Raw genomic sequence first — 18,424 nt, forward strand, 5'->3', positions numbered from 1 at the left:
ACTGATATGCATCGTAAAAGGTATCCTCTTGGGGTGAGTTGGCATTGACACCTGCAACGTAAAACTATAGGGGGCCAGAAAGGGGTGAGAAAAAAGTGGGTAATTCCTTTATTCCCACTACCTCCCACACACACTGCTTTCCCTCCCCATCTAAAATCAAGCTTGCCCTCTGTTCACATTTTACTCCCTGCATTTAGAAAACAGAGGAAAATCTCCTCTCTCTCCTTCCAAAGAACAATGAACACAATTTTCACATTTTATTCTTTTTTTGGAAATATGTGAAAACATTCTTATAGTAATGTTTGAATTTGCGGGCAAGAATTCATTGAGGTTCATCACTGAAGTTTGTGCCAACTATTTTTTCCACCCACATCTATTACACCTGATGAAGTCCCAGATGGTATAATTTTTATGAAGTACAGGACATAATTTGAAACTAAATTAATTGAATAAATGTTAAGTGTATTCTGTGGCTAAATCTCCATAACCATCGGTGGAAGAGCTGGAAAATCAATATGACCAACTCTTAATCATAGAATCCCTACAGTGCGGAAGGAGGCCATTCAACACTTCAAAGCACTCGGAAGAAACCCCCAGACACGGAAACAATGTGTAAACTCCACACTGACAGTCACCCGAGGTCGGAATCGAATCCGGGTCTCTGGTGCTGTGAGGCAGCAGTGCTGACCTATGTTGCACCGTGCTGCCCCATATGAGAAATTTACTGGTTGGCCTCCATGAATTATTATTAACGAGGATTCACCTCAACACATTTCCACTGTGTGCAGTCCATGGATGGGATTCCCCGGTCCCCTAGCGCACCACTTGCTGGCAGCATGATTCTCTCTTCCCGCCGCTTGTCAAAGGGATTTCCCATTGAAGCCACCCCTCGCCGCCGGGAAACCTGTGAGTGGGGGTGCGCTGCTAGTAGGAAAAGAAAATCCAAAGGCCGGAGAATTCCGGCCCACAAATCTGCAGGACATGAGAATGATCTTCCCTTTGTTTTTACCTGTTTATCCTGCTCAGAAGCTCTCAGAGTATATGATAAACCTTTGCTATCTCAAATGCAGGATTGGTAAATTCCATTCACAAATCTATGAGGGACTATAACTAATTTCCAATAATGGGAAGGTGAGAATTGATAAGCTCCAGCACAAATCTCTTATGCTTTCAGTTTCTTGCTTCCTTCAGTTATTTAAAAATTAAAATCTGCCAAGTTTAAAAAAAATTCTGTGTCTGCACAATTAAAAAAAGCTTTTTGGACCACTGCTCGATCATGTTCGCTGTAACTCATATTGCATTTTTGAAAACGCTAAAAAGTAATTAAATCACACAGATTATCTTGGCTTAAATGTCAAGCAATGCAAAACACTGGGAATCTCCAATAAAAACAGAAAATGCTGATAATACTCAACAGGTCAGCCAACATCTGTGGGGAGAAATAGAGTTAGCATTGCAGGTCACCATTCTGACATCAAAAACTGGAAGGTATGTTCCAGTTAAACGCCATTGAGCTGAAATGTTTCTCTCCACAAAGATGTTGCTATTACACGTCTCAAACACACCTCAGTGACCTGAAATAATAGAAGAACAAGAAAAAAAAATGCTCTTAAAAAAATTTCAGCGACTGCATGAAACTGAAGTGGTAGTGGAGTGATTTAATTCAACACTGGGGAAAAATGTCAGGCTTAGAAGAAATAGAACTAATTTTCCTTCCCGTGCAGCCACAGGGGCAACACCTTAGCTCAATGACAAGTGTGGAAATATTTTTAGGCTTGGAATTGCGACACAAATATCAATTCTCATCTCTGAAAGAAAATTTTCTGGAAGGCAGGAACAAAAAAAGGGAATGAATGGCATTTCAGCTAAAATTGGAGCATCATTAAAACAGCCTTCATGTTTATAACTGTCTTCATCCTAATTAGGTAAATGAGCATTTTCAGAAAAAAATTACAAGTTGTACAAACAGAAATTTCAAAGGAGAACCATGGAGCAGTGAATTTATAGCAGTCAAAAGATAGATCTGGATAACTTATTTATGACTTCGGAACTCATATGTTATCAAGGTCTTCCTCACTCATGAAATAAATTCCATATTCTACAGTTTTCCATAGAGAATCCTCCATTCACGCCACCTCCTTAATGTGGCTCGAGAACAAAAGTATTACAAGTGACTATAAGTTGTGGCAACATCATAGAAATCACTTTGTGATGGAAATATTTATGTTTTATTCATTTCTTTTGAATTGTTAACAAAGCAACAACTTGACAATTGTGTCTTTAAAAAAAAAAGTTCAAAATTGAAATGGAACTTCGACAGAAAATCACAATTTAAACCAGCTGCGTTCGCAGAGATATGATACATTTTAGTATTTTTCATTTCCTCTAAATTTCAAGTATGAGTAGACAAGACATGTATAAAAATAGCATTTTTTTTCCCCCAGTAACTTGATGTGAGTTCAAGGGAAAGGTAAGGAAGGAAATGATAACTGTTAACCCATCTGTTTCAGACAGTGCTGCTCTGAACTTCGAGACGGAACGGATTAAAGCTGTTCATCATATTCAATGTTTCTGGTGTGGCTGAATCTGGCATACATACATTTTCCATGTTGTTTCCCATTAACGTTTATTCTGAATTAAGAGTAGATTCCTAGACGCAAAACCTTTTCTAATCTGAACAATGCCAAAACTGCGGCCAGAACTCTCTTCCCTTTGAACTGCAAAAAATATACCCTTTCCGTAAAATCCAATGAAATGAATTTTGGATGGGGTTCTACAAAATGTGGGCAAACCATTCCACTTGTTTATTACCTGGGAGTGAAGATGGAAATTTACCTCATATGATCCTCAACATGGCAATTTTGTGGAAAAGAATGCACAGGTGTAGGTCAAGCACAACTGATTGGCCAGTTACAAATACAGAATAATATTTGAGTGAGTAGAGGGCTACAATTTAATTTCAGCTGATTGATAAATTAAATATGTTAAAAGTACAGCTCAGGAAGCACTTGATTGTTACCTGAACCCTGGAGTTAGCTACGTTACAGCCTTTAACTCACTGCAGGCATCTTTTAAAGTAATGCTAATTAGCAAAATAATTCAAGAAAATAAAACATATCCCGGAAGGCAGGGCTGACTGCACAGTGACAGTTGAGGTAACATGATGGATGCCATCAAAGAATTCAGAGCTCATAGATATCACAGAAGTCTGGTTTGACAACACTTCATTTGACGATAAATAATATAGGGTTACATTCTAAGTCCCATCACCTGAACTGATTTGAAGTTTGGGATCCATGTCACTTCTTCTCTGGGAGCTGCTTGTATTCCCAACAGTGGCCACTACTCAATCCTGGTGCTGCTGGGTCTGAGGTGAAATGACATCACAGTCCCAGAGGACCATAGGTTGCTCTCCCCTTTGGGGTGGAATCTGACCAAAAAATGGCAGTGTCTGTTTTGGCGAGAAAAATGGAGTCGATCTTGGAATCTTGAGCCTCTTCGGAAAAAAAAGTGAGTGGGAGTGGGTCACACCATCACTCTGGCGAGGTGGGGACTCTTAGAGCCTGGATCTGGTTTCAAACAGATCAGCACTGCAGCCCAGGCCACATCTCGGAGGTCTTGGAGCTCTCCGCCCTGACAACCATCACCAGCAGATCGCCCTCCACGCCCCTGACCAGTCATCGCGGGCAGATCCCCCTGATAGTCATTGCCGGCAGATCCCTGTTATGCTGAAGCTGCTACCTCGATCCAGGTCGGGATGAAAGGCAAAGGCCCCAATAAAGTTAGCAGATGTGTCTCAGCACTGAGGTATGTGTGTGATTGTGCTGGCTGAGACACACATGGCATAGTTTTAACACTGATATTTATTTTTCATGAATCAGTAACTTCCTGAGACAGCTCTGCAGTGGCTGTCCCCCTGAGGGAGAACATCGGAAATGTCAGCCCACACCCTTCTTTTTTTCGTGTGCCCAGCTTCTTTCTGCCCTTCCCGGCAGCGCACAGTCTTTCACAAAGTATGTTTCACACTAAATGGCCGTTAATTGGCCAGCCAGCGTGAAATTGCACTCTGGGGCCGGCCGGAATGTGCTTTAGCTTCAAAGTAGGAAGAGCCACTTTATTATATCAGAATTCTTTCTATTTCTGAAACCTGCCATCTTGCGAGAGTTTGCTAATTCCCAGACTTGCTGTTCTCAAATTAGGATTAGTTTTGTTCCGATGACATGCCATTAGGCACCACTACTGTCCAAACTATATGACAAAGAAGAAACTGTTTCAATCAAAATAGATTGGAAGTACGGTCTCATTATTTTAAACTGGATTCAAACCTAACTCTCCAACATGCAATACTGAAGAAGTGCACCTTCGAGAGTGCTGCAGTGTTGACGGCGCCCTCTTTTGAACAACATATTAAATCCTTTCTTTCTTTCATCAGATGATCAAGAGAACCTAATCGGGAGAAATTATTGACGTTGGGGCTTTGACATTATGACATGCCAGTCCTTCCCTAAATGTCAGTATTTGTGGAAGTTAAGAAAAAAATCTCATTTCGGAAGCTTTCTTTGCATTTTCAAACAAATCCAGTATTCCTCAGACAAATGTAGTCTATTAAAATTCAAGTTTTTTTTTTCATTCCATGCAGTTCAAAAGGAATTTATTATTTGGCTGTATAATTTTGAACTTCCATTTTAATACCATTAGTTCTGTAGTCCGTGTGCGAATTCTATCTGACAGGAGACTATAGTGAAAGAGGTCATTAAAACAGAACAACAGGAAACGGATGATTCAAAAGGATTTATGCAGATTAAATCTCAACTTAAGTTTGAATGATTCAATATCAAAGTTAGATTCAAGTTTGGATTTGTTTGCTCTTTTTAGTGAAAATCCATTAAATCTTTTTGTTGAAAAATCTGTTTGCAAGTCAATTAAAACACTGAAATGTGCTTCAGTACAAATGTTGAAAAGCAGAAAATTTCAAAGCAATGTCATTCGAAACACTACAGGGTAGATTTCCTGAGATGGATATAGTTTATATCGGGATGGATGAAGATATGGGATACATAGCTCATCTGATTTGAAGTGCGGTGATTGCACACAGTTTACATGGTCATCTTATTACAGTAATCATGTATTATCTACAGTGTAGATTTGAACATGGATTTAGAGTACACTACAGTGGAAAATTGCATGTAGGTGAAATTGGAAGGGGCACATATAATTGAAGAGAAGCAGCAAGAAATATTTTAAAACAGGTTTTGGAAGGGCTCGGGACTTAAATCCATTGGCAACCTTAGCCAAGGCTGAATGCGGTGAGATCTAAAAGATGTCAGATGAAATGTGCAGGTATGAGTTTGCAGGCATGTGATAGTACAGCTCAACAATTATGGCTGCTGAGGTTGAGGTGATGCCACAAGTTTTGGCAGTTGAAGAAGATGGCAATATTTGGCACTCTGGAGCACCATCCACATAGATTAGGATTGTAGCATGCTGTGAAGACTGAGATGCCCATGTCTCCTTTCATGATGCAACACTGAAACTATAACAACAACAGCAGTTTGTATTTATATGACATCTTCACTGGAATAAAACACCGCAAGGTAATCTACAGGACTGTTATAAAGCAGAATTTGATACAGAGCCACGTAAGGCAATAGTAGGACAAGTGGCCTAAAGTTTGCTCAAGATGGAGGCTTCAGTGGGTGCCTTAAGGGACGAAAATGAGGTTGAGAACTAGGGAGGCGTAGGGAGGGAATTCCAGAGCTTGATGTCTCGACAGCTGAAGGCATGGCCACCGATGGCAGAGTGATAGAATAAGGATAGAATTATATGAGATCAGATAGCTTGGTTGTTTGTGGGGCTGGAGGAGATTAAAGAGACAGGACGCGACAATGCTGCAGGGGAATTTGAAAACAGGAAACACTGCAGCCAGGTGGTACCCTACACTGGCACACTGTGGTAGGGAGCAACCTCTGCATTTTAATTCTTTCAACCATGAATTGATCAAGTTCAACCACCAGCTTTATTTGTTTTTATTTGAGAATTTTAAAATAGTCAAACCAGGAGCCAATGCAGGTTAGCGATCACAGGGGCAATGTGCAAACAGGACCTCAGCAGAGTTTTGGAAGATCTCAAGTTTACAGGGAGCAGAATGTGGGAGGCCATTCATGAGTGCATCAAATCTGGAGGCAACAAAGGATTGGGTAAGAATTTCAGCAGCAGAGTTGTTGAGGCAGGGGCAGGGTCAGCTGATATTACAGAGGACATGGTGAAGGTTTAGATATACGGTCAGAAGCTCACCTCATGGTCAAAAAAACACTGAAAAACCATTGAAAACTCTCATACTTGCAGGAGAGTGGCTGCCCGGCCAGGGGCAATAACGGGTAGTGACTTTGTGCCATTAGCGTGGACTTGGGGTGTCTCCCTCGGGTTTGGGGTGGCCTGGCTCAGACCACCATTGCTGCAGTCTTGTCTTTTAAACACACCCCTTCAATGCTACTTACAGGCTCCTGGCTGCTCACACTGCTGAGTGCTGCCTGTGTTCTTTAAATGCTCAGGAGGCCTCTGATCATCTGCTAGCTCACCCGGGACACCTCTATGGACCCCCTCATCAAGAGCCCAGCTCAATCAGGAGCCACCAGGTGTTGGCACTCCTCAGAAGCACTGTCCCATTGTGAAGAATCAGGGGATCAGCTTACCCCAACCAGAGGTCAACTGCACCGCAGCATTTGGAAACCTCCCCGGTTCTCTCGCCCTCTCAGGGCAGAGGACCCACCAGTGACCCCCACCCCTCTGGATCATCAGCTGTCTCCTCCTGGTGAGACTGGCAGTGCTGACTGTCTTTGCAACCACCTCCCAGGCAGTGTTCAAGAGGGCAGGCTTGAGTTTGTACCCTGCGCTCCTCACAGGCATGGAGCTCTGGGTCTACCTTGGTGGTAGCCATCTTGGTGGCTGCAATGAGTGTGTGGTAAGTGGAGAGCTTAAAAATACTCCAGCTGCCAGGCTCTTTGGCGCTAACTCCGGCCCCAGTGGCTGGACCGGCAATTGCTCGGAATTCACGCGAGCAGAGAGCTGGCCCATTAGCATGTCCTGAATTGCTCCACAAATAATGCCCCCAAGTGGAATGCAAACCGCACGCAACTCAGGCTGGGCGTCAACACTTAGGGCCTGATCAAGGGCCTGATCGAATCATAGAATCATACAGTGCAGAAGGAGACCATTCGGCTCATCGAGTCTTCACTGACCCACTGAAAGAGCACCCTATTTAAGGGCCTTGTTGTACCCAACTCAGATGTGATTAGGCCATTAAATCTCACGAGAGGCCTCTCGTGAGAGTTGCAACGCTCAGAACGTCTTGCGAGATCCAACGCTTGATGTCACAATCTGGATCTAGCCCTCATTGGGTGGGATCCAAATTTGCATATTTAAGTGAGCAATTAGGCTCACCTAAGGATGTCTGTGCCCGATTGTCCTGAGGCGCGGGATTGAACGCCCATGCCTGAGAGAACTCGCCATGGTGCCGTTTAGCACTGGGCCACACAAATGTGGACCTGACATAATGGCACCTGGAAAGTTCTCCCAGGCCATTGGAGGCCCCCGGGTTGTCGGGCTCGAGGCAGGGTGGTACCCTAACACTCCTGTTGCCACCCTGGCACCTTGGCACTGCCATGCTGGCACCCTGGTGGTTCCAAACAGGCACCTCCTGGCTAGCCTAGTTGGCACTTCAAGGCTCGTAGGGAACTGCCATGGTGCCAGGCTGGCTGTGCCAAGGTTCCCGGTGCCAGGTTGGCACTGTCAGGGATCGGGCTCGGGGGTGCCCTGCCCTTATGAAATGGGTGAGGAGGGACTTGAGGAATCCCTAAAATGTAAGTTGGGGTGTTGGGAGGGTTGGAGACCAAAGTGGGGGGTCCAGAGATCGGGACGGTATTTAAAGATGCCACCCCGATCTCTTTCCGTACATGGAAAAGCCAGAGGTGTATGCCTCGCTCTGTAGATGTAGGCATGCAAGTAATGATGAGTTGTCACAGAACACACATGGCATTATCTCATCTGATTGGGGTATCATCTATTGCTCCTCATTCATCAACTAATATAAATATAAGGAGATTGTTATTTGGAAATTCATTGTGTCAGCTATGAGTCGGATGGAGAAAGAAGACATCATACAGCAAATGTCACACGACCAGATGAAGATAGAAAGATATAGAAAAGGAAATAGGAATGGTGCTGAAATAACCTTTTTGGTAACAGTTTTTCTGCTATATCTGCTCATCACCGAGCAATCTTGGACACTTGTATTCTATAACCAAGAAGGTGAGACACGCAAATGTTACAGAAAGGACAAACAAACACGCACATGGTACTGCTCAGATGTGTTCACCTAATTTGTACACATGCACACAAAAATAAGCAGGTGCTTCTCACATTCATATGATGGTAGAGAAAAGGAAGGCGCAACAGAGCAGAGATCTGGCATTGGAAATTTTACCCCGCTTTGCAATCTAATTTCCATATTCAAATCGGATGAACCAAATCAGAAAGTCTGCACTGTAGCATAGTGGTTAGCACAATTGCTTCACAGCTCCAGGGTCCCAGGTTCGATTCCCGGCTTGGGTCACTGTCTGCGCGGAGTCTGCACGTTCTCCCCGTGTGTGCATGGGTTTCCTCTGGGTGCCCCGGTTTCCTCCCACAGTCCAAAGATGTGCAGGTTGGGTGAATTGCCCATGCTAAATTGCCCTTCGTGTCCAAAATTGCCCTTAGTCTTGGGTGGGGTTACTGGGTTATGGGGATAGGGTGGAGGTGTGGGCTTTGGTAGGGTACTCTTTCCAAGAGCCGGTGCAGACTTGATGGGCCGAATGGTCTCCTTCTGCACTGTAACTTCTATGTCTATGTCTACACAGTTTCAATCCGAATACAATAACACTATCCTTAGGCAGGGGTGGCAGAGAGAAAGTATTTAGATATAAACACTTTCTTCAGTTAAATAACTCCATTGTCATTGTACCATGCATTTCACTGCATTGAAATTAACAATAAACATATAATTTGACAGTGAAGAGTGTGAAATACTGTGGCTACCCTGCATTGAAAATCCAGGGCTGTTCTGTTAATCTGTTTACTCTTCAAAGTATTTCTCTTGTTTATGTTCGAACATACTCTTGCTGCCTGTCGTTTATCTTCAGCTCAGGTCTCACCCCTGCTAAGGCTTGCTGTTGGTGGCAGAGAATCATCTGAAGTGACTATAGCAGGCAGTGCATCTTTTAAATGGCTTCTCCGCAGCCTGCCGAGCTGAGAAACCACACTATGGACGAGGATACTGCAGAATTAGCCAGTGGCATAGCTTCACTGGATTAGCAACACCCCCTTGAGCCAAGCTTTCCCAAAATTCACCCCACTATCATAATTTGTCAGGGAATTTGCCCTATTCTCAAGAGTCTCCATATTAGCAATGCATTTAACACTCTAAAAGTGAACATTGCAGTCATTTCTCATATGATTAATGTTTTCTTCTGAACAAAACCCGCTCCCTTTCTACTTTCTTTCCTCTTTAAGCTCTGTAATTACATTCTTGGATTGTATTTTATGGTACTACATTAATTACATTCTGACAAAGGGGTATTCTATATAATGCAGGAATCATAGCAAATGTTGCAGTCAGAACTTTAGACAAAAGATTGAAAATTTCTTCAATTTCACTAAATTTCTCCGCAGACCTTTAATCCATTTGTGAAGCAATATTTCTGTCGTGAAATTATGTCCTTTTCTTTTTCGTTTATTCCAAGGCCACCATGAAATGCAGAATTTTTCTCATTAGGTCGTTTGGTTCCGTATTTCTTAAAATCAATTGTCAAAACATTATTCTTGTTGCTGCTTGAGAGGTTAAAATAAAGTTCAGTGCAAAAATCTCAGCAGGCTTGTGCCTAAAATCACCTCCCTTTCCCCCCCCACCCCTTCACCCAAACCAACCCTGGAGCAAAAGTAAACATTGTGGCCAAGGTTTTGCGACCAGTAGCATGCCCAAAAAACAACTTGATTGCAGGCTTGGATCCAAGGGGTGGGGATTGAATGAAGTACTCATTGTTGTGAGGACAGGGATTGATTTCTCAGGGTAGTAGGAGTAGGTCGATACCATGGGATACCGGGTTCCAAGGATAGTGGTGGAGGTCAGAGGACTTGGTGGAGGGAGGTGAAAGGTCAAAGGCCCAAGTGGAAGATTGAAGGCCCGGGATGGGGTGGGACGGAGAGGCTTCTGGGGTGTTCTAAGGATTAGTGTTGTGGGAGGTTAGTGGCCTGGTCAGAGAGGTTATAAGTTTTAGGAGTGTGGTTGGGAAGTGGGACCCCTCAAGGGGGAGGTTGGGGACGAGGGTTCTCTGATTGTGGGTATTGCCAGACACACTGGACCCAGCAGGTAGGTACAAAGAGTAACTAACGCCTCAATTTTGCAGCCCTCACCTGGTATGACTGTTGGTTTTTCAAAGGCTCAGGAAACCAGACTGTACACAGTTAAATTTGAAAGTTTAAAAAAATTTTTTTTTAGAGTATCCAATTCATTTTTTCCATTTAATGGGCATTTTAGCGTGGCCAATCTACCTAGCCTGCACATCTTTGGGTTGTGAGGGCGAAACCCACGCAAACACGGGGAGAATGAGCAAACTCCACACGGACAGTGACCCAGAGCCGGGATCGAACCTGGGACCTTGGCGCCGTGAGGCAGCAATGCTAACCCACTGCACCACCGTGCTGCCCCATTTAAATTTGAAAGTTGAATAATATTTAAAGTGCCCACCCTTCCTACCTCCATTAAAGCCAGAACTGACTGGGTTGGAGGTCGATTGTTGTTGGGATTCTGAAGACTTTAACCCCTCTATCTGTTCCAATCCTACCCAAGCCTAGCAGGTTTAAGATTAGATGAAGTTGGATGAGAGAGAATCATAGAATTTACAGTGCAGAAGGAGGCCATTCGACCCATTGAGTCTGCACCGGCTCTTGGAAAGAGCACCCCACCCAAGGTCCACACCTTCACCCTATCCCCATAACCCAGTAACCCCACCCAACACTAAAGGCAATTTTGGACACTCTGGGCAATTTAGCATGGCCAATCCACCTAACCCGCACATCTTTGGACTGTGGGAGGAAACAGGAGCACCCGGAGGAAACCCACGCACACACGGGGAGAACGTGCAGACTCCACACAGACAGTGACCCAAGCCGGGAATCGAACCTGGGACCCTGGATCTGTGAAGCAATTGTGCTATCCACAATGCTACCGTGCTGCCCTATTGCACACACCTGGGGCGAGATTCTCCGACCCCCCGCTGGGTCGGAGAATCGCCGGGGGCTGGTGTGAATCCCGACCCCGCCAGTTGCCGAATTCTCCACCACCGGATATTCGGCGGGGGCGCGATTCCCGCCCCCGCCGGTTGGCGGGCCCCCCCCCCCGCGATTCTCCGGCCCGGATGGGCTGAAGTCCCGCCGCTAAAATGCCTGTCACGCCGGCGTAGATTCAACCACCTACCTTACCGGCGGGACAGGTGCGGCGCGGGCGGGCTCCGGGTCCTGGGGGGGCGCGGGGCGATCTGGTCCCGGGGGGTGCCCCCACGGTGGCCTGGCCTGCGATCGGGGCCCACCGATCCGCGGGCGGGCCTGTGCCGTGGGGGCACTCTTTTCCTTCCGCCTTTGCCACGGTCTCCACCATGGCGGAGGCGGAAGAGAATCCCTCCACTGCGCATGCGCGGGAATGCGGTCAGCGGCCGCTAACGCTCCCGCGCATGCGCCGCCTGGAGGTGTCATTTCCGCGCCAGCTGGCGGGGCACCAAAGGCCTTTCCCGCCAGCTGGTGGGGCGGAAATTCGTCCGGCGCCGGCCTAGCCCCTTAAGGTTGGGGCTCGGCCCCCAAAGATGCGGAGCATTCCGCACCTTTGGGGCGGCGCGATGCCCGACTGATTTGTGCCGTTTTGGGCGCCAGTCGGCGGACATCGCGCCGATACCGGAGAATTTCGCACCTGTTGTTGAATGGTCTGTTTCTGTACAGCAAATTTTATATAATTTTATATAATTTTGGACAATTCCTGGTATGGAATCAAGACTCCATGAAGGCACCACTTTGGTTCAGAACACTTTCACAGACTTTAATGCTAAGTACTGACGTTATATCAAAGTTTGTTTCAATAAAATCGATTGAAAAATATACTTATTTTGGCTTGTCCTCCATTTGGAGTGGATGAAAGATCCCTGGACAGGATACAATGTAGGAAGGTGAAAATGGGAATGTTTACTTATTTCACTGCATCAGGATGTCTGAATGGATCAGGTGAGCTTTAACTGCATATTACAGCTGCCAGGATATATACTTTATTTGCTGGGAGATGGGATAGTCCTTACTCAGGTTACTGCCCCATTTAAAATATTGTAATCCTACAAATAGCATCATTTAATCTCCATTGCCCCCCAGTTGTAATGTTTCAGCAATAATTGTACTCATCAGAATCTGAGTCATATTTATTGTTGTTCTGGTTTAATCTTGGATTAAGCCACTTTTCATGTTGAGACTTAATGAGATTTCTGAAATTACATCAGCTAAACTACTTACCATTTCTAATTGATCTTTCTGCAGCAACAAAATGTTACTTTACACTGTTGAATTCTGGAACTATCTGGAATTATCATCTGAGATAACAGCTTAGTTCTTCAAAAGACAGTTGTCTAAGCATGTTGCACGAGAGCTATGTAACCCTTCAACCTTCATTATAATCACATGATTTAAAATAAAGCATTGATGGAAAAATTGAACAATTGAGTTGAGAGATGATTTTTTTTTCGCAGTGTTCTCTCACAGAATGTGGGAATCGGCCAGCATTTGTTCCCCATCCCTACAGGGATACTGTTACTATTTCATTTCGGGATCGGTTAACGCTTTACAGCTTTGTCAGCTGGACGGCTGGTTCGTGATGCGGGGCAATGCCAACAGCGCGAGTTCAATTCCCGTACAATCTGAAGTTATTCAGAAAGACTCCACCTTCTCAACCTTGCCTCTCGCCCTGAGGTGCGGTGACCCTCAGGTTAAGTCACCACCTGCCAACTCTCAAAGGGGAGAGCAAGGTATGGTTGGTCCTCTGCGGCTGTGGCGACATTTATAGCTTTGTATGCAATATTTTGTATCTTCTAATAAATATTTAAGTTCAATTGTGATGGGACTTCCAGCCCACTTTGCAAAAGTAATTGAAGGAAAGAATGTAAGAGAGGAATGAGAGGATTCTGAACGATTCCCCACCATTTAACAGAAATGCGAAAGCTTCTTCAAAAGGTAATGTGAACATTTTAAAGACACCCCCTCGTTACACACAGAGATCAAGCAAAGTTAACTTTTCCTTCTGTACTGGCCTAATCTAGTGTATACAGAAACAAATCTATATTAACAATGGGGCTGTCAGGAAACAGTGTCTGTAAAATGAAAGGATGAGAAACCTTATAAAGATCCGCATTTTAATCACCTTTCTGCTGGAGTTTGAAAGATCGTTCCTTTCTCCTCATTTGAAGTAGAGTAGAATCCTCTCCCACAAATGTTCAACGAAGTACATACCAATCCGAGATATTTTTTCATGCCATGTATCATAAATATGCGACATTTGACAAAATCCAAAGGCCATTTGTTTTCATCAATAAAAATGCAAGCTCAATTTCATGAGCTCATCCCTGTTGACTCTGAATCCTGTATTCCAATGTAAACCTTATCTAGTATTCAACTACCACACACGTAATCGACTGACCCAAAAGCAAAATGTGATCGAAGATTGATGGCCTCAATTTAGGAAAATAAAAGGACACCTTTGTCTGAATTGTTTCTTATCAAGCATGACTCCTGTCAAACAAGAAGGGAAAGCTTTGAAAAAGCATGGAGAAGACTGTGACCCCCACTTGCATGACTTCCCCTGGAAAGGAAAATATGGGGAGGTGCACAATCACAATAAGGGTTGATTTGAATAAAAACAGATAAATAATCTGAAGTAAAACACGGGTAAAAAAAAACATTTTAATGTTATTTGTCAGTGCAAAGCATGTTGCACACTGCAAAATGAATTTTAAGCGAGTGTAAATATATTTTACGGACCATACAGATGCTCACTGAACAGTACATTAATTACGTGTTCAAGAATACCACCTGAGGAAAACAGATGGAAATGTAGTTAATATTAATATTTGGTTCCAGTCCTTCATTCTACAATTGTACCAAACAGTGGAATTTAAATCTCTTGTCCCAGCAGTCCTTCTCCCATTGCTGAAACTGAAAACACTGGCAATCAGCCTACAGATGGAATTTAAAAAATTGACATCCTCCATCAAGATAGAGCTCGATTTTAAAGTGAAGCCTGGCTCGACAACATCATTTGAAACATTCTGTAAATGATAGCTTTCACAACCACTTTTTTTTTTACTGGTGCCGACAGCGCATCCAAGATGTGTGCCGCGTCAGCTAGCAGTGGAAAAAAAATATCTTTCAACCTATGAAAATGCAGCACAATTTTAAATGGAAAATCTAGCCGAACCAAATACCACCACCCCATCCTTTCGAAATAATATGACGCCACAGCTCCATTTAAAATATAAAAAGGTGCAGGAATTACAGAACATCAGAAACAACCGTCTACAGACACACACACACAAAGTTATGCATGACTAATTAATGTCTGGCCATGCCGCTTTTTCTGAAGCACTTAACCCCCTGCTGTTGATTGACATTATTGTCCACCTTTAAGATGGTTTTATTTAGTCATTACATACGCTGTTATGTTGATGACACTTTGGATTATTTGGGTTTATGAAGTAATCCTTTCCAATCCTCATCGCCTCAAATTTCAGACCAAAAACGAACATTGGACTACCATCCAACACTGAAAATATTTTAAGCATGTCTTTGAGCTGGAAAACCTGGGTTTTTCGAAGGGAAAAAAACAAATGTCCGTCTTCAGCAAGGCTGATGCAACCTGTTTTAATGTAAAATAAACTTCTCACAGCCAGCCTTGTCAGATAATCATTGGCTGCAATCTTGGAACATGTCTGTTCTTAGCCACAGGCAGCAGTGCAAATAAACAGTGCGGTCACCAACATTTGGACGAGGATCTTGTGTAAGCATTTTAGAAAAGTAGCTTTTATTAAACTCTTCAGACTTGAGATGGCAGAAGAGGCTATCATAACGTATATATCTACAAAATGAAGCACTGAGTGGTTTTATAAATAGGCTGCATGTAAATGTGATTGAAGTTGGATGGAGAAGAAAAGCTCTTTCACATTGAGCTCCAAAGATCTCTCAAGATTTCTGAAGGATGTAGTTAATGGATAACCATGAAACAGATTTCTTGGAAAGAAATTCAAACACAATGTAATTTAACCCAATTGAAGAGGGTAATGTGCACATGATGGAAGATAGTGACAATTGAAGAGAATTATAAACTGTGAAATAATTGTATCATTGCAAAGGCTTCCCGGTGGTTTATATTTGAGCTGTACCAGTTTTCGCTTTATATTTTACATCGTTATATAATCATGCATGAGTTATTTCAGCATATAGACATTGTCCCATCAATATCTGTGAAAAAAAGAGTGTGAACCCTTTGTCAAAATGTCCAAATGAAAAGTTCACATTAGAAACTTTTGGGCAGCACGTTGGCACAGTGGTTAGCATTGCTGCCTCACGGCGACGAGGTCCCAGGTTCGATCCCAGCTCTGAGTCACTGTCCGTGTGGAGTTTGCATATTCTCCCCGTGTTTGCGTGGGTCTGATCTCCACACCCCAAAGATGTGCAGGCTAAGTGGGTTGGCCATGCTAAATTGCCCCTTAATTGGAAAAGATTATTGAGTACTCTAAATTTAAAAAAAACTTTTGTTTGTACGTCCTTTCTAAATGGACCAAGGAATTTCAAATGAAAAAGCTAATGCTAATATCACACAGGGCAACTTCAGCCTTATTGCATTTACATAAACCTCATTGAATATCTAATTTTTCTTTGGCAATGATGACATGAAATTAAATGGTTGGCTGAATAATCTACTGGAAAACAATTTCCTATCCACTGGTAGGAATGAAAAAGAGAAAGGCAAGTGGAGGGTGGTGGGGGGGGGGGGGGGGGGGGAGAGAGAATTTTAACGTTCAGGCAACTGACTTGGCAGGCTGCTCAATATTTGGGATGGTATGTTTGCTCAGTTTTGAGGGCCAGGCATCATTAACATTCAAGCCGCAGTATCTTAATGGACATTCCGGATGTGAGGGGAGGTGTGAGTCTGAGTCGGCAAGAATCCATGTTAATCTTGTGGGACCCCTGAGGAGCATTTTGGCTCTTCCTGGCCTTTCAAAAATAACTTGAACCAACTTAACTTTTACTAGTGCCCTTACTCGTGTTTACCAGGTTTTATTGAGCAGACTGGCCATGGAACAAAATCTGACCAATATACCTTTAAATTGATTTGGCATGTGTCCATCATAGGATTTCCACTTGCATGGACTCATGATATTGCTGTCTGTCTCAGGTCTGTGCCTTGACCTCCCAGGAAGGTTTGACAGGCAATTATAGCAGCGGATACAAAGTGAGTGGGAAATGGTGTGGTACGCCCGCCACTGATATTTTAACCACAACTTCTTCCTTTGCACATGGCAGAGGAAGTTAATATAAACTTGTCACTGCCTTTATGTAATATCCATGGATTATAATAGCCAAGTATAAGATAGCAATATGGTCTAATGTTAGAAAAGGCTTTTCAAGTTAGCAAACTTTTGTGTGTACTGTGTAATAGGGTTTTTGCACTTTGAAAAAATGATTTCCACTCTTCTATTTTTCATTTTCAAATAACGATAGCTCTTCAGTTAATCCTGATGTGCAAAGCATTCTGCTGCCCCACAAGGATTACTAGATTGAAGTGATTGCAAAGTTAATGATGACAGCAAGAAAAACATCCTACCTGAAGCACATTCTTCCGGCTGGATTTGTCTTTTGCCCAATCAATCTGAGCACCACACAGGTCCACATTCTCTGTCTTACAGCCTGTTTTCTGTAGAGAGGGAGGGAAAGACAATAATAATAATGTTTTATTGTCACAAGTAGGCCTACATTAACACTGCAATGAATTTACTGTGAAAAGCCCCGAGTCGCCACATTCCGGCTCCTGTTCGGGTACACAGAGGGAGAATTCAGAATGTCCAAATTACCTAACAGCACGTATTTCGGGACTTAAGGGAGGAAACAGGTGCACCCGGAGGAAACCCGTGCAGACACAGGGAGAACGTGCAGACTCCACACAGACAGTGGCCCAAGCCGGGAATCGAACCTGTGACCCTGGTGCTGTGAAACAACAGTTGTAACCATTGTTAAAATAGGACATTTCACATCAAGAATCAAAATTCTAGATGGTGAAAGCAACACTGCCCGTCTTATACTACAATGAAACTTAAAAACATCATTGTCAATTACATAATTTGAACGTGATAAAGTTTTTTTTAAAATCTGTTTTTTTAAACAGTTGTAAATTCTGGTGATGTTTTGAACCTTTCAAGATTATGGATTTCAATGCTGGCAATTAGAATCAATTCTTTGCTATCGTTACCCAGCACCAACATCAAATACTTTCAAGTCAGTTAAAGCAGGTAGCTGCAGGGTAAAAACGCTCTCTTCTCTTCTCTTCCCCGGCAGTGTGTCAACTCAAAACAAGAAATAGCGCCCTCTACTGCCTCTCTCAGTTCTTTCAGTTCCACCACAGTTCTTCATTGTGACCACTTCGAGACTGTCATTTAATGATCAAGAATTGGTAATTTTCTGCTTGTAGGCTTGCCACCCGCTTGTGTGAATAAACCAACTGATTTCACTTTAGGCCCTGACTATATTAACGGAGAGTGTTTTAAAAAATACTATGATGCTGGGAGGCTATCAAATCTAAGCTTAAGGCAGCTTACTCGCTATGCCACTCAATCCCCCTTTCCAGGTAACTAATCTAACCCAATGGGTTTTCCAGTATAGGGTCAGAAAAATGTACAGAATGGTAGAAAGTTTCCTAGCCCATCGTGTACATAGGGTGACAAAAACAGTAATGCCATTCGCTTTTTGGTGCAGGAATGATACTGAAAGGGTTAAAGAAAATTATGAAACCACTTCATAATTAAAGTGCCTTATAAATATTTTTTCTTTGTTCATAACCCAAAAACAAGCTGGTGGCAGACGGCCATGGTGCCTGAGGTCCTTGCCAAATGCATCCTGTGTGCTAAGTCCCCAACTGATTTCTGTGGATACTGGACTTGGGAGTTCCAGAAATTCTCACAATGAACATGGAAAGCATGGCTTGATTATCATCTACCGCATCCTGGACATACACCACATGAGGACTTGGCTGCAGTGCATTTTATTTTGTGCCATGTGTTTTAAGTCCTCTAGCACCATCGTCTGACCTCCA

General features: G+C 43.4%; 1 protein-coding gene across 3 annotated transcripts in view; it reads right to left on the reverse strand.

Annotated features, from left to right (window-relative positions):
* Nucleotides 1-18,424, reverse strand: part of arhgap15 (Rho GTPase activating protein 15) — a 1,048,441-nt gene that overhangs the window by 702,392 nt on the left and 327,625 nt on the right. For all 3 annotated transcript variants that reach the window (XM_072471657.1, XM_072471649.1, XM_072471663.1), the window contains one exon: nucleotides 16,943-17,032. In XM_072471657.1, coding sequence (XP_072327758.1) covers nucleotides 16,943-17,032 — 90 coding nt within the window. The remainder of the gene's footprint in view (nucleotides 1-16,942; nucleotides 17,033-18,424) is intronic.

Source organism: Scyliorhinus torazame, chromosome 2, assembly GCF_047496885.1.
Source record: "Scyliorhinus torazame isolate Kashiwa2021f chromosome 2, sScyTor2.1, whole genome shotgun sequence".
NCBI lineage: Eukaryota > Metazoa > Chordata > Chondrichthyes > Carcharhiniformes > Scyliorhinidae > Scyliorhinus > Scyliorhinus torazame.